The following is a 14,982-nucleotide window of genomic DNA, read 5'->3' as shown; positions in this document are numbered from 1 at the left end:
CTAGAAGAAATGTTTCCAACTTTGTAATTAATTAATAAAGGGAAGATATGTTTATGTTTAGGTGCATAATATTGTATATACTAATTCTATTTAAAAAAAAAAAAAAATTATCAACACAAATTCAATAGTAGACCATGTTTGACAGGCATGTATACCAAACCTAAACATGCCCCTGCAAATGAGAGCATTTGATATTCTCTGTATTTATTTCATTAGAATTATTAATATGTATTTATTTATTCTTCTATCACTTTCAGGTTTCCAAAAAAATTGATTGAGACATATTCTGTTTTTCCAAATCAAGATGAAATAAGTGATGTTGTTGTACAGCCATATAATTCTCTATTAACTCTGAAGAGGCTTACACAGAATGCAGACTGTGTTGTGGTTCTTGATAATACAGCTTTGAATAGAATTGCAGTTGATCGACTTCATATCCAAAACCCAAGTTTTGCTCAGATTAATATGTTGGTATGTATTTGTCTCTTAATGATATTAAGTTACTTTTGAATTGTGCTTTATGGGTAAGCAAGCCATAGTTTTTTTAATATTGATACCTTCATGAAAGGTCATAGAACTTATACCAGTACCATGTGTATATTAGGAATAGAAATTGAGAATGAACTTAATCTTAGTTCTCGACTCTATGCAGAAGCTGTTATCCTCTTAAATGTTATACAAGTCTTCAACAGTTTGTCCAAATTAAATAATTGTCATGACAGATTCAGTACGAAAATTGTTACTTTAATTGATTAACATTATTAAAATTTAAAACTGCAAATAAATGAAAATGGAAAATATCAGTTGCATTCTCAACAAAATATGCTATCTACATATAGTGAACTTGTAGAGACCACATTTTCAACTATTTAGATACAACTTTTATTAAAGATGGCAAATTAAATATGGAAATAGATAAAGAATAAATCAAAAGTGTATAGTTAAAAGCCAGGTGAATAAATTTTTATGGAACAAGAGACAAATTTGCCAAAAGTGAAGCTAGCAGTATACAAAAGTGTTCATATCAGTTTTAACAATGGATCAAAAAAACTGGATTAAAAATAAAGCAGCTAATCAGACTGGAGATAAGAAATGTGAGTTCTAAGGAAAATTAGCACAGTGATCAGATTGGCAGAATTGTGTTAAACATGGAAATATCTGAAAATAATTTGACATCATTAATACTCAAGCATGTGTTAACATAGATAAGATAACATGGTATATGGTCACTGAAATTGAATGGGAGATGAAAACATTAACAAACCAGATATTTGAAGGAAAAATATCAGGAGAAAATTCCCACAGGAAGATCAAGATATAAGTGTGTTGAAGTAGGAAATGCTTTAGAAGATTAAAATGTTTTTGTGTTCTATATCAACAAGAAACTTGTTGATATAGAACACTTAGCCATGAAATATTGGATTGGAGTGTAATGTATAATCTCATGCTGTTATACATCAGAAGATGATTGTATTAGTTATAAATCTCTTTTTCTACTTAAAAATAATATAATTTTTTAATAATTTGAAAATGTTTGGATAAGAGGTGTTTTCCAGGTTGACAGGTGTTATCTTTTTAGGTCTCGACAATAATGTCTGTAAGTACTACAACTCTTCGATATCCCAGTTATATGAATAATGACTTAATTGGGCTTATTGCTCCTCTTATTCCAACTCCACGACTTCACTTTTTGATGACTGGTTATACACCATTAACTACAGATCAAGAGGTAAGCTTGAAATATTTTTTTTTTAAAAAATTGTTTTTACTATAGAGAAAACACTTGTTTCATATTTTCTAGCATGAAATGCAATTTTCATCCAAACAGTCTTGTTGTGCAAATGTTTTTTTCATAGGACATTGATTCAAATAACAAACAGGGGTTCACTTAGGGGTAGAATTGGCAAGCAGAGTAGTATTTTAGATGGCACTTGAACTAAATATTTTGTTTATGACATTCAAAAAGTTTTTTTTTTTTGTTGTTGTTATTATTATTACTTTTTTTTTAAAAAAAGATAACATTATTTACTGCTGTTTATATTATTCCTCTGAAAGTAACTCCTTGTAACTCTACAATAAGCTTGACTGCGTTCCCTTTTTTCTTCACGTTCTTAATAGGCTCTTAAGCACCCATAATCATGATTCCAGAATACAGTTTAGTCCTATGATTAAGGACTTCTTTCCACTGCTTGGAAAGAAGTCAATAGACCCCCTTCCACCATGGGCTTGGCTTGTCATGCTATGTAACAAGCCACATGTTTGTAGCCAGTATAAATTGGAGGAATATGATGCTCCCAAGTCTCAGTGCAACTGTGTCTGAGTGAAATGGCTATGAGAAAGGAACTGACAGAGTTTGAAAGAGATAATAGAATGTCATTCTGCAGGCCTATCTGTTTGCCAAATTGTTGACAAATTGGGCCATCCCAGGTCAACAATTAGTGATATGACACTGAGATGAAGCGCAGGGAGGCAAGTGCTTTTGGCAGTAGGATGCTATGTAGAATGATATGAAAAACAGGCATTTATTAGCTGACACATTGAATGCAGAGTTCCGGGCATCAACTGGAACACTAATCTGCACCAAAACATACAGAACCAAGACTCACAACATAGGTTTCCATGTCAACCACGATATGCACGCCTCACATTACCCGAACTAACATGCAGCGTTGTCTTCAGTGGTGCAAAGAGCATGTACAATGGGACTTGGAAGCTTGGAAAGTTGTGTTATAGAGTGACAAATCACGCTACCAAGCAGATAGACAGTGTGGATGTGGCAGATGCCTGGTGAATGTCTCTTACCACAAAACCTAACCACAACTATGAAATTCAGAGTTAATGGTATATTGGTATAGTCCTGTTTTTCCTGGTTTTGCTTTGGACCGCTATTTGTGATGCCATGAACATTGAACTCCAAATGATATCTGAAAATTCTGGACAATGCAATGCTTCCTCTTTTGTGATGTTTCTGTGAAACTGACCATTGTCTCTTTCAGCAAGACAATGCACCATGTCATAAGGCTGCTGTAACTGCATAGTTTGTGGACATGAACATCACCACACTTGAGTGTCAGATGAACTGGCACGTTGGGTGATGCTCTGGTTCATCTGACAGATCCAGAGACGTCCATCCCATAACAGTTCAGAATCTCATTACGTGTCTACAGGAAGAATCAAATTCCTATTGATCACTATCGTATGTTTGGGAAGTATGCCCTGTAGGATTGCTGCAGTCATTGCAGCAAAAGGAAGCCCTATAACTTATTAAGATGGGTGCCATGGCTGTTTGTTCCTCACACTATGGTGTCTGTTGGCTTCTTTTTAAGCAGTGTATATTTTATATATAAATTGCATGTGTTCTCTTGGACAGTTTGTCTGTATGCGGAATGAAAAATCCAAGTTCGAGGGGGGGGGGGGGGGACTCTGCATCCTAGATGGGATTTTAACCCAGTTCTTTTCCAACCAAAGGGCATTGTCGAGACTGAGTGAGCTATGTAGGCTTTAAGCCTAATTCATACTGAATAAAATGGAATATAGACTGTAACATTAGTAATAAATTTATTTGGGCTAATATTTAGACATAATGGTTAACTCGCAGATTATATAATTTGATAGAATTAAATTATGTTGCATCATAACAGGGTTTTTTTTTTTTTTTTTTTTTTTTTTTTTTTTTTTTTTTTAATCTAGATTCTCAACATAGTTTCAACAATCATGATGTATTCCTTCCTTGAATAAATCTTAATAAGAATGATTCCATGCATATCTCAAGAATATAGGAAGTGGTTTTCTGAAACATGCATATTTAAACTTTTTTTTTACATATTTTTTTTTAAGATCTAATGCCGTTGTCATACTATTTCTGGTGACATTTAAGACACTTCATTGCCCCCAGTAAGCATCTTACACTAGGCAGTGAAATTTTATCCATATCTAAGGGCATTCATAAACATTCTTTTCCATGATGGGATTCGAAAATTGTTTGTAACTTTCACAGTTGTCGCGTTTCTGAAGATATTAGCTATTACAGCTGATCAAATAGCATAAATAAGTAATTATTAACGTTGTGGTTTATGTCAGTATGCCATTTTTACTAAATGTTATGTTACAAAGACATAATCCCCAATTTGATTTAAAAGTTGTATAATTTTTTTTATTTCAGTAATATCAAATGTTTTTCTCTCTAGTTCCAACTTGAGGGTCTTTTTTTGGGGGGGGGGTGCTCAAGGTTCCTGATCTGGGTAATAAGAACAGCAGAATAACTGTCATGGTTTGGTAGACTAGAAATTTCTGCACAGATGAGATTTCAATTTGCATGTTCAGATTTTGTGTTAGAATGTTTTTGCATAATCCAAATGCAATTCCCAACCAAATGGCTCGTGTGGATAGTAATACGTGAATATAAAGTAGGAATATTTTATATTTCTATGTTACTTTGGTTTTTCACCCTTCTGTTTTCACAGTCTCTCATTATGTGGTTTGAATTATTCACAGAATCCCTGCCACCAATCAGATGTATGTGTCATCATCAGTGTGGCACTGGCACACAATAGTTTAGTTAAAAATTATTGTGAACCAATGGATGCTGTATAATTAAGTATATTATAATTGTTATTATTATTATTACGTGACACCTCCAAGGAGTCCAAAGACTCATCAAGGGAGGGCTCTTTACTTCACAACTTTTCTTCTCCACTAACTACAGTGAACCTCAATTACCATCACATCTACACCAATGGCATCTACTGCCCACCACACTAGTATTTTCAGAGACAATCACAAACATCCATGCCCACAGCCTTTTTGCTGGAGAGCGGATACGCCAACCAGGGCAGCATAAAGTTATGATTAATATAAGTGTGTTGAATGGGAACCATGGATGCTAGAATATTTTGTGGATCTGTTTAAAGACTAGAAATTTAAAATTCAGAATCCATGAATTAGATCCTTCAGTGGAAAGGAGTATGAAAATTGCTCGAGATTTGGAATAGGCATTTGTACCATATGCTATGTGGTACATCCAAATGAAGCAACAAAAAAAAAAAGTGTCTCTCTATAGCACTATTTTTCATAAAAAATAATATTTTTTCCTTTATGTTAATTAATAAGATACGTGTGTTCATATATGTAGGATAAAAAATTATTTTTATTTAGTTTTGGTTTAAATACGTTGGCAAATTCAATAATAAATCATTTTATGAACTTCTCTTATTTTTATTTTATTAGCATTTTACAAGAAGGAAAATATTCCTTCTATTAAATACTAAACACTGACAGTTGGGTGTACATTTACTTTTAAAAAAAATGTTTTTCTGAGAGGAGAGTCACCAAGGGCAGCCATCAATTATTCGCAGTAAGTCTCGGAATGCATCCTCCACAAATGTTGAAGGAATTATGCACTAAAAAAAAATTAAGACCAATCCTTAATGTACCTAAAATTTGAAAGTTTTACAAATATGACAATCATCTTTACCTTCAAGAACTTTTTCAGTATGTTTTGTTATAAGTATTCTTTCCGATTTTAATCAGTAAATAAACAATTTCTAGCCTATTCAGGCTAGCTATTTATCTGTTGATCTGTGAAGCATTTTCACTATTTTGCTCATCAATGAATGTTCCCAACATTCAGTATTAGTAGCAAATATCACTCCACTTTGAATTCATATAACTAATCGAATGTTTTCCTGCTTTTCAGTTTTCTCAGTTCAAATGAGAGCTTGAAACACATGCTATTTCTTTTGATTAGCTGAAATTATAAAAGGATAAAAGGTACAAGCAGAGTCAGCATTTATAGTATATTACTTCTCAATATAACTAAAGCTACAACTTTGAAGTCAATTACAAATAACTCAGCAGATTCTGCTCTGCTTAGTAGAACTTTGTATGAAGTGCAGTGGGTGGCATATGGTGGTCTTTTTACCCCCCCCCCTCATATATATATATATAAAACAAGATAGTCAAGTATCAGTTTCTGGCATTTTTTTTATTTTTTTTTATTTTGTGTGTGTTAGAAATGCTACTGTGTTCCCACTCATTATGAGTAAACTGGCTTTTGCCCACTGACATACTAAATCAGATTACTGCCTGATTCAGTTTAATGTTTAAATAATAAACAATGTTATGGCTTCTTAAAAGCAACATTTAAGTAAGCTCAACCACAGTAAAACCATATAATTTCTTTTCTATAGGTAGGTAGTGTGAGAAAGACAACAGTTCTGGATGTCATGAGACGTCTTTTGCAACCCAAAAACATGATGGTATCAACTACTCATGATAGAAATACTACCCATTGCTATATTAGCATTTTGAATATTATTCAAGGAGAAGTTGATCCTACTCAGGTATGTTTTTAACTGGAATGTCATTTTCTGATAGATTTCTAATTTTTAAGAATTTATTTAATTTTATATACATTATGATTAAATAGAAATATTCCTTATACCTGCAGTCAACCTGTATTATAGCAGTTTGTGGGAACCAAATCTCCTTCAGCATGATATTGATGCTATGCTACTTTGACTGGAGGGGGGGGGGGGGGGACTTTTTGCAAGTTCGTCATAGTGAGTGATTTCACTTTAATGGTTCTTGCCATAATGAGAGATGACTGTATACTACCATCAATTGTTCAAGAAGACGTGCTCTAAGAAGCATATACTTTCAGAAGTATTATTTATTAAAATAAAGTGATGGGATCTAATTAATTTATCAGTGTCGCTTAGCCATTTTCATAACAAATTTTAATAAGCATTCCTGCACTAGATTTTATCAAAATCCATAATGGTTAAGGTTTTGATACTTTGATCAGATTGGTTGCCACATAACCTCTACCTAGGTTTTTCCATATAAGAGAAATTAGCTGTATCTGAAAAGTGAGAAAGGGAGAATTGAGACATCATCCAGACTTGCTTGTTTGAGCTGATCAAATTATAAAGTTGAATGAGGACCTGTTATCTTGATATCATTCATGCTTAGTACTGCCAAAAACAGGAGAATGATCCAAAGGAATAATAAAGACCGACCGAACAAACAAGAAAAACAAGTTAAGGAGAAAATTATGTCACAAGATTATGATCAGGGGAGTTCTTAATGAAAGTATGATAAACTTGTATTTCCCAGGTGCAAAAAATTCATGATGGTGGAGTTCATGATATTGGTGATGCTTGAAAATTAGCCAAAAATTATTAGTATTAGTGAGATCTGGATAATGGAAGAGAGCCTCCCTTTGTTGGACTAGAATGTGGCATATATAGTATAAATATGGCAAATATAGTGAGTCTACAGTTTACATCTGATAGCTGTTCAACTCTGATTCGTTTCGAAACTTTCTTACATAACCTTCTTTTCAATATGAAGTTCAATTTTATCCTGATCAACACTAAATGGTTATCACTTCCTATTTCAGATCCTCTGCATACTCTTGTGTCCTGAATATAGAGGAAAAGAGAATAGGAGGGGAGTAGTAGTGGCGGTAGTAGTAGTAGTATGATGTATATGTACTATGGAGGATAGCTTAATGGGTACGATAAGAACAACTGTTATGGGAAAGTGCAGGATAAAGGATTAATTGGAAGAAAGAAAAAACATGCATGATACATGAGAATTTGAGTGAAAGTGTTAGATTTGAGAATAACTTCTGGAGATGTGTCCATAAATGAGGTGGTCATTATGTGTCCAATTGATTGGGTTGGTCATTTGGGTCTTATTTAGAAATGGGTTAAGCATGTAGGAGCTACAAATAAAGAGTGATAATGTGACACCGACAGATAATTATAATAAACTAAGAAGGCATCTTGAAGTAGTGCATACGAAGCAGTCAAAGGTCATCCCAAGAAGTTAAATCAGACTCCATTCCCAGAGTTAGAATAAATCATATTAGAATTTAATGGATGAGTGAAATCAAAATGCAAGAGCTGCATAAAAAAAATATGATGGAAATTTGTGATGAGCAAGTTAAGAAGCCATATATAAATTGCAGTTTAGGGAAGTTAACAGCTATGGTAAGGAAGATAAAGTCAGACTATGAAAAGACATTAGCTGAATAAATCAAAAGAAATCCTTAAGAGTTATTTTGGAAAATAAAAGGAAGAATTATGATGGAATACAAATGATTGGGGGAGTGCTTAAGGGTCAAGGCTGGATAACTGGGTGGAAACCTCCACATGGCCTTTTGAGGAATCTGAAGAACCGACAAGGGCTTCTGACTTGACATGAAGTCAGAAGCCCTGGTCGGTTGACATTGTACTTCTCTAATTCTTCTGTCAGTTCCACTTCTTTTCCATTGGTTCCTCTTATGTTGGTGATACTTGTCATGTCATATCCCCCATATGCCCCCCAAAGGAACAGAGGTCTAACATACATCAGTTTACAGGCCGCAGTTAACCCTGTGAGAATGGTCAGTCCTCGGCAGAATGCTAGCAGCATCAAATGATTAAACCCCTTCCAACTACTAACTGCAGTCAGACTTGCTTAACTTCTTGCGCGAACCATTAGTAACAGAGACTCTACCAATCGACCAACCTTTGATGGCGCTATCTTATTCTATTACTATTGCTGTTCTTTTTTTTTTTTTTAGTTTGTAGTAGCTGAGTTTTCACTGATTGCTCTAGTTCCCTGACAAAATCAACTGGAGGAAGTTGTTTAAGTGGTCGATGTCCCAGCATGATGACATTCTATGATTGTGTTCTGGTTTAAGCTACTAAATATTGAATGCAGTTTGGTTGGCTGATCCCAAATTGCTAGCCCATCCTCATTCATTTAGTATCCAGGTAGATAATCCACTTAAAGTGTGCACCATGAGATTGTGTAGATTGGACATATAGTGAAGTGCACTGATCACTTCATTACATTTATTAAAAAGGCTATGTCGAGTTCTCCCAGTTATATAGCTTTGACCCTTCAGTGACATCTCTTTACGAATATATTGTAAATATACCTTACAACTCTGTGGTCAGACCAGGAAGTTCTGAGAAATCATGGCATGCACATAAAATACTTAGAATTAAAAAAAATAATAATAATAATAATAATAAGCAAAGAAAGATTGTGATTTGCATATCATGCCTATAAAAGAAAAGCATAATATCAGTTGGCAAAGTACAATGTTTCAATACGTCTGTTATAATACTTTTGGATGACAGGTTAAAGAATCGATTGAGGCAATTAGAACTACTACAAACCCACAAAAGTATAATAGTGGAGAAATTGACCACACTGGTCAGTTTCCTTCATGTCCATCAGGCAAGATAACAAGCATGTTATCTTACCCGATGGTTGTTATGAATGAATTTAAGGAAGAAGTTGAACCTGTGTGTAGCTAGTTCCCTACATTGAATTTCATTATTTTTTCTTGATGAAGTTAGTGATGTAAAATGATTATCACTTCTGTAATCCTAAAATTTGTTTTGAATATGCTGCTTTTGATAACCTATTGCTTCTTCAAACTGAAGAATTCTCAGTAACAGTTATTATTTAAATCAGTCCAGTCATCCATCGCTTAGTAATTCATAGGCTACTACAGCAAACTTTCGCTATCACAGATTTGTGAACTATGGGAATAGTTGGTTATAGTGAATGCTCTTTAGAATAGCGTTGTGTTTATAGATTTGCATTTGGTACCTGCTAGTTTGTTATAATGAGAGTTGACTATACATATGATTTAAACATCTGTAAAATTCATTCCTTCCTAGACTGGATTTGAATCTGTGTTTCCTCTGCAAATATAATGTGCCATTGCTACTCTGCCATAAAAAGTACCCCTCCCCCTTATAATGGATTAATCATTATATCAAGCTGACTTCACTGACAGCATAAATAACTAAATGTTGACTTGCAAATTCACTTCCCTGAAGATGTAAATGAAGAATTGGATAGTATCATATAATTCATCAGAATTTCTGTGATTCTCAGAATCCAGTATACTTTTGTGGGACTGCAGATAACTTTATTTTTTTATGAAGATGGACCAAATAAAAGACAAAACACAAGATCTTCTGATTAGTAGTGTTGTATACATATGCTCAGTGGTTTGTTTAGAATAAACACAGAAAAAGCTAAAACCATGAAGTAATTATATCTGTGAATTGCTTCAAATTCATCTGAGTTCAGCTGCTTCTTCAACTAAAAACTAGAGAAAGATAAAGAAATAATTTCTCTCTCAACTACATTAAAAATAGCTGTAACTTCCTGGCATATCCTCAGAGGGATGTATAGAATACTGTGCTGGTTCAAAGTTAGATAACTTTCAGGCGATTCTCACTTTGCCTACAATTAATGCAGAGAACCAGGAGACCTCTAATTCATTGTCCAATCTTTTACATCCTGTGGTGCACTCTGTTAGTAGATATCCGCTTGAATACTGAATAAACTCAGATGTGCTGAATTTGGAACTTAGTCAATAATTTGCATTCTATTTCAGCTTTGAACTGCATATATGCATTACAAACATAGTGAGAGTATTAGAGCGCAAAAGCAGAGGGTGGAAGAATTAATGGTTGTGGCGGGTACGAATGAATTGAAAGGAGATAAATTCTTTATGAGAGAGGACTTGAAAGTATTGTTAAAGGTAGCGAAAGAAAAGAGTGACAGAGTTAGGATGGTGAGTCTGTTGCTGCGGTACGACAGAGAGGAGTTTAGAAAGAGGGCCATAATCGCAAATAACTATGCGCAGGTTATGCATACGGTTGGTGTGGAATTTGTGGACGTGTGGAATGAGTTTGGTGGGCGAAAGGATTTATACAAGATGGATGGCCTGCATTTGAATGGATTTGGTGCAGAGACTGGAAAAAGTGTTGCTGAATGAAGTAAAAATTGATGTGCAGGAGGGGGGGAAGTGGATATGCGGACATCAGTGAGACATTCGAGTGTAAGAATGTATATAATCTACCCGAGCCAGTACTAAAGACAAGTAATCGGAATGGGACAGTTAGAATAATGCATCAAGATAGCCGGGGACAAAGGGACCTCTACATTTCATGTATACTAATGCCAGGAGTATTAGGAACAAGAAGGAAGAATTTTTGGCCTTGGTTGGCTCTTCCTGACCACAGGTTATTAGCATTAGAGAAACATGGCTGACGGAAGAGGATATAGTTAGTGGGATAGAATGTGTAGGTTATAGTGTATTTAGGAGGGACAGAGAGAATAAAATGGGGGGAGGAGTGTTATTGATGATAGCTGATGAACTGCAGCCAAGGAGAATTGAAGTTATTGCAGGATAGTGAAAAGAGCTCATTTGAGGCTATTTGGTGTGAGATTGTGACTAGCAGAACAAAATATACAGTTGGGTGCTGCTATAGATCAGGTGATGGAATAGATGGTGGAGATAGTATGCATAAACAAATTGATTAAATGAGTGGAAGGAGGGTAATTATTATGGGGGGGGGGATTTCAACTATGGTAACATTGATTGGAAAGAGTTGAAGACACATATGAGGAAGGAACTGGATTTTATTCAATCATTAAGAGAGAACTATCTGAGACAGCACATAATAGAAAATACTAGGGGTTTGAGGGTGCTTGACCTGGTAATAGCATCTGAGAATTTGACTGTAATGAATATGACCATGTTGCCACCTATCGGTGAGAGTGATCATAAGGTCTTGACCTGGGAGGTGGCTAAAGGTGTGGAATTTTTGATTAAGACAGGGTATATGTGGAATTGCCGTGCTGGCAAGTATGACAAGCTTAGGAGATTGCTTGGTTCAGTGCCATGGCATGTAAAACTGCAAGGGCTGGATGTCGATAGAGCATGGGAAGTGGTCAAAGAGCATTTACAGGAGGTTATGGCTGATTGTATACAAAGGGTCTGAATAGTAAAACAAGTAGGGGGTTAAATGGATGAATAACACCATTAAGCTTGAGCTGCAAAAAAAGAAACAACTGTGAAGGGAATTTAAAGAGAAAAGTGACCTGCAGTCCAGAAGGGTAACGAGTGTGGTAAGAAAAGCAAAAGCGGATTATGAAAGGAAACTAACTATGGAAGCTAAAGAGAATTCCAGACAGTTCTTTAAATATACTGCAAGCAAAAAAAAAAAAAACTGTACACGGCAGAATAATTTTAAGGAATGCCGATGGCAAGGAGGTCACTGAATCAGTCGATATAGTGAAATTACTGAGTGAGCACTTTGCAAGAGTATATCATCCAGGTGGTGACACTGAAAGAATGAAAGAACCATTAGTTTATACGGGAATTGTGGTGAATGAAGTGGAAGTGTATAGTCTATTACAGAACCTTAATGTGAATACATCTGTGGGATTGGATGGTATACCAGCACGGGTCTTATGTGAAGCGGCTAAAGAATTAACAGTGCCGTTGACCGTGTTGTTTAATCTGAGTCTCGGGTCTGGTTTAGTCCCGAAGGCATGGAAAGAGGGGGGAAAATAGTTCCGCTTCATAAAGGAGGATCCAAGACTACTGTTGCAAATTACCGACTGATCAGCATATCAGGAGTCGTAGTCAAGGGAAAAATACAGGAATGGATTGATGAAAATGAGATACTGTACGGGGGACAGCATGGCTTTGTGAAGGGGGTAGATCATGCCTCAGTAACTTGCTCGAGTTTTATAATACAGTGACGGCTGAACTGGATAAGGGTAATGGGTTTACAGTGATACTGCTGGACCTGGCTAAGGCCTTTGACAGGAATTAGAATTCCATGATACCACATGGAATTCTAATCTGTAAACTACAACATATAGGAATGGATATAGGGTTGGTGAGATGGATAGGTGGGTGGTTGATGGAGAGATACCAAAGAGTAGTTTATTCAGGAGTAGAATCCAAAAGATGGCCTGTGACTAGTGGTGTACCTCAGAGTTCTGTTTTTGGACCACTGCTGTTTAATTTGTTCATTAACGATATAGGGAAGGATCTAAGAGGAACGGTTCATTTGTTCACTGATGATGCAAAGTTGGGTAGGGCGATAGTGAATGCAGAAGATGTAAAAATCTTACAGGATGATTTAGATAGATTGGAGTTCTGGGCTAAGGAGAATGGATGTCAATTTAATGTGACAAAATGTAAGGTTATGCATTTTGAAGTGAAAAGATTAGCAGCACTATACCACATTGGTGGAACTGTACTCCAGGAGATTGATGAGGCCAGGACTTGGGAGTGTTGGTGGATAATGAGATGAAGTTTAGGGAACACATTGCAAAAGTGGCTAAATCAGCTCATCAAATCACTTGGTTGCTGAAAAATACTTTGACGAGCAGAAAGATTAGCAGCAGTATACCACATTGGTGGAACTGTACTCCAGGAGATTGATGAGGCCAGGACTTGGGGGTGTTGATGGATAATGAGATGAAGTTTAGGGAACACATTGCAAAAGTGGCTAAATCAGCTCATCAAAATACTTTGACAAGCAGAGACAAGCAAGTTATTGTTCCTCTGTACCAAGCCTTGATAAGACCTCATCTCTCGACTACTATACCCAGATTTGGTCACCTAAGTTTCTTCTTGATGGGGAGGAGGTGGAGAGGATCCAGAGGCGAGTGACCAAGATAATAGCAGGTCTATGGAATGAACCTTATGAGAACAGGTTGAAGATTTGTGGGTTGCAGAAATTAGTTGATAGACAGAAAAGGGGAGATATGATTGAGACATTCAAATTGCTGAATGGTTTCTATAGGATTAATTCAGAAGATATTTTTGAGATCAGGACTGGTGGTGGGAGAACTAGGAGACACCTATGGAAGTTGGGAAGAGTGTGTTTAGCAAGGGTGTTAGAGCTGGGTTCTTTACTTTTAGAGTGGTAAATGAGTGGAATAAGCTGCCAGAGTCTGTTGTGGGTGCTATGACAGTGAATGAGTTCAAGGCAAGGTATGATACTGTGAGAATGACGAATAGTTGTGTGGACATGATGTTTAAGGCCTCCCTCGATGAGTCTAAGATGAGATCGATGAGACTCCCTGGAGTTGCCCATAATAATAGTAATAGTAATAAAAACATTTCAACTCAGTCCCTGATTATCTTAATTTGACTTAATAACTTTCATTATACTATATAGAGTTTCTTCATACCAAATGATTTGAAAGTAAATAGCTTACCCTCTAATTGGAATCAGAGAGTTTCTTGCCGAATATAGCCGAATTCGGTTTTAAAACAATGTGGGATTTAATATCCCCTTAATTTAAATAATGTTTTTATCACCGAAATGAAGCTTATTAGCTCTTTATATTTAAGTAACTTAATGGTTGCACCTGTTTGGAAACTCGTATAGCAGAGTATATAAGTTCTTTTCGCTATACACTTGGGTATTAATTGGTCTAGCTACTCACTGATGAAGCCTCAAAAAAGGCTGAAACCGGTCTGGGTAGTGACCTTCCACCATAATGTAATAACAGCATACATTTCCTAGGAAATGTGTTTTTACATTATGGGAAATACCTAAGAATAGCGATCAGAACTTCACCACCTTTGCTGCAGGTCGTCCGGTATTGTACTATGTACTAGGGTCACTTGTATTAGCTCACGCTAGTGGTCACCGATACTTTATGGTTTACTATATTCGGCAAGAAACTCTCTGATTCCAATCTTTGAGTTTCTTATTCGGTTTTAAAACAATGTGGGATTTGATATCCCCTTAATTTAAATAATGTTTTTATTGCCGAAATGAAACTTATTGGCTCTTTATATTTAAGAAAGCTCTTAATAACATTTATTAAGTATGCATTCTTGTAATTTAGTTTTATATGCATTATTAAGTCAAAGTTTTGGTTGGTTTTACAAGGTTCATAAAAGCTTGCAACGCATTAGAGAAAGAAAATTGGCACAGTTTATTCCATGGGGCCCAGCTAGTATCCAGGTTGCTCTCTCAAGAAAATCGCCATATATACAAACTGCTCATCGAGTTAGTGGCTTAATGCTTGCTAATCACACTAGCATTTCATCGGTAGGTTCATAAGTATATTTTAGCATTATATTATTATAATTGTTATTATCATCAAATAATTTCCATGGCATCTTCTAATGCATAGTAAGAT

General features: G+C 35.6%; 1 protein-coding gene across 2 annotated transcripts in view; it reads left to right on the top strand.

Moving 5' to 3' along the window:
- LOC150100142 (tubulin gamma-1 chain) overlaps positions 1-14,982 on the top strand; it is a 78,272-nt gene that overhangs the window by 55,285 nt on the left and 8,005 nt on the right. For both annotated transcript variants that reach the window (XM_090403277.1, XM_090403278.1), the window contains 4 exons: positions 258-471; positions 1,580-1,729; positions 6,189-6,341; positions 14,730-14,891. In XM_090403277.1, the coding sequence (XP_090259403.1) occupies positions 258-471; positions 1,580-1,729; positions 6,189-6,341; positions 14,730-14,891 (679 nt within the window). The remainder of the gene's footprint in view (positions 1-257; positions 472-1,579; positions 1,730-6,188; positions 6,342-14,729; positions 14,892-14,982) is intronic.

The sequence above is a fragment of the Typopeltis vanoorti genome, chromosome 13 (assembly GCF_054136105.1).
Source record: "Typopeltis vanoorti isolate ZY-2024b chromosome 13, IOZ_Tvanoo_1.0, whole genome shotgun sequence".
Classification (NCBI taxonomy): Eukaryota; Metazoa; Arthropoda; class Arachnida; order Uropygi; family Thelyphonidae; genus Typopeltis; species Typopeltis vanoorti.
This window is presented reverse-complemented; position numbering and strand designations above follow the sequence as displayed.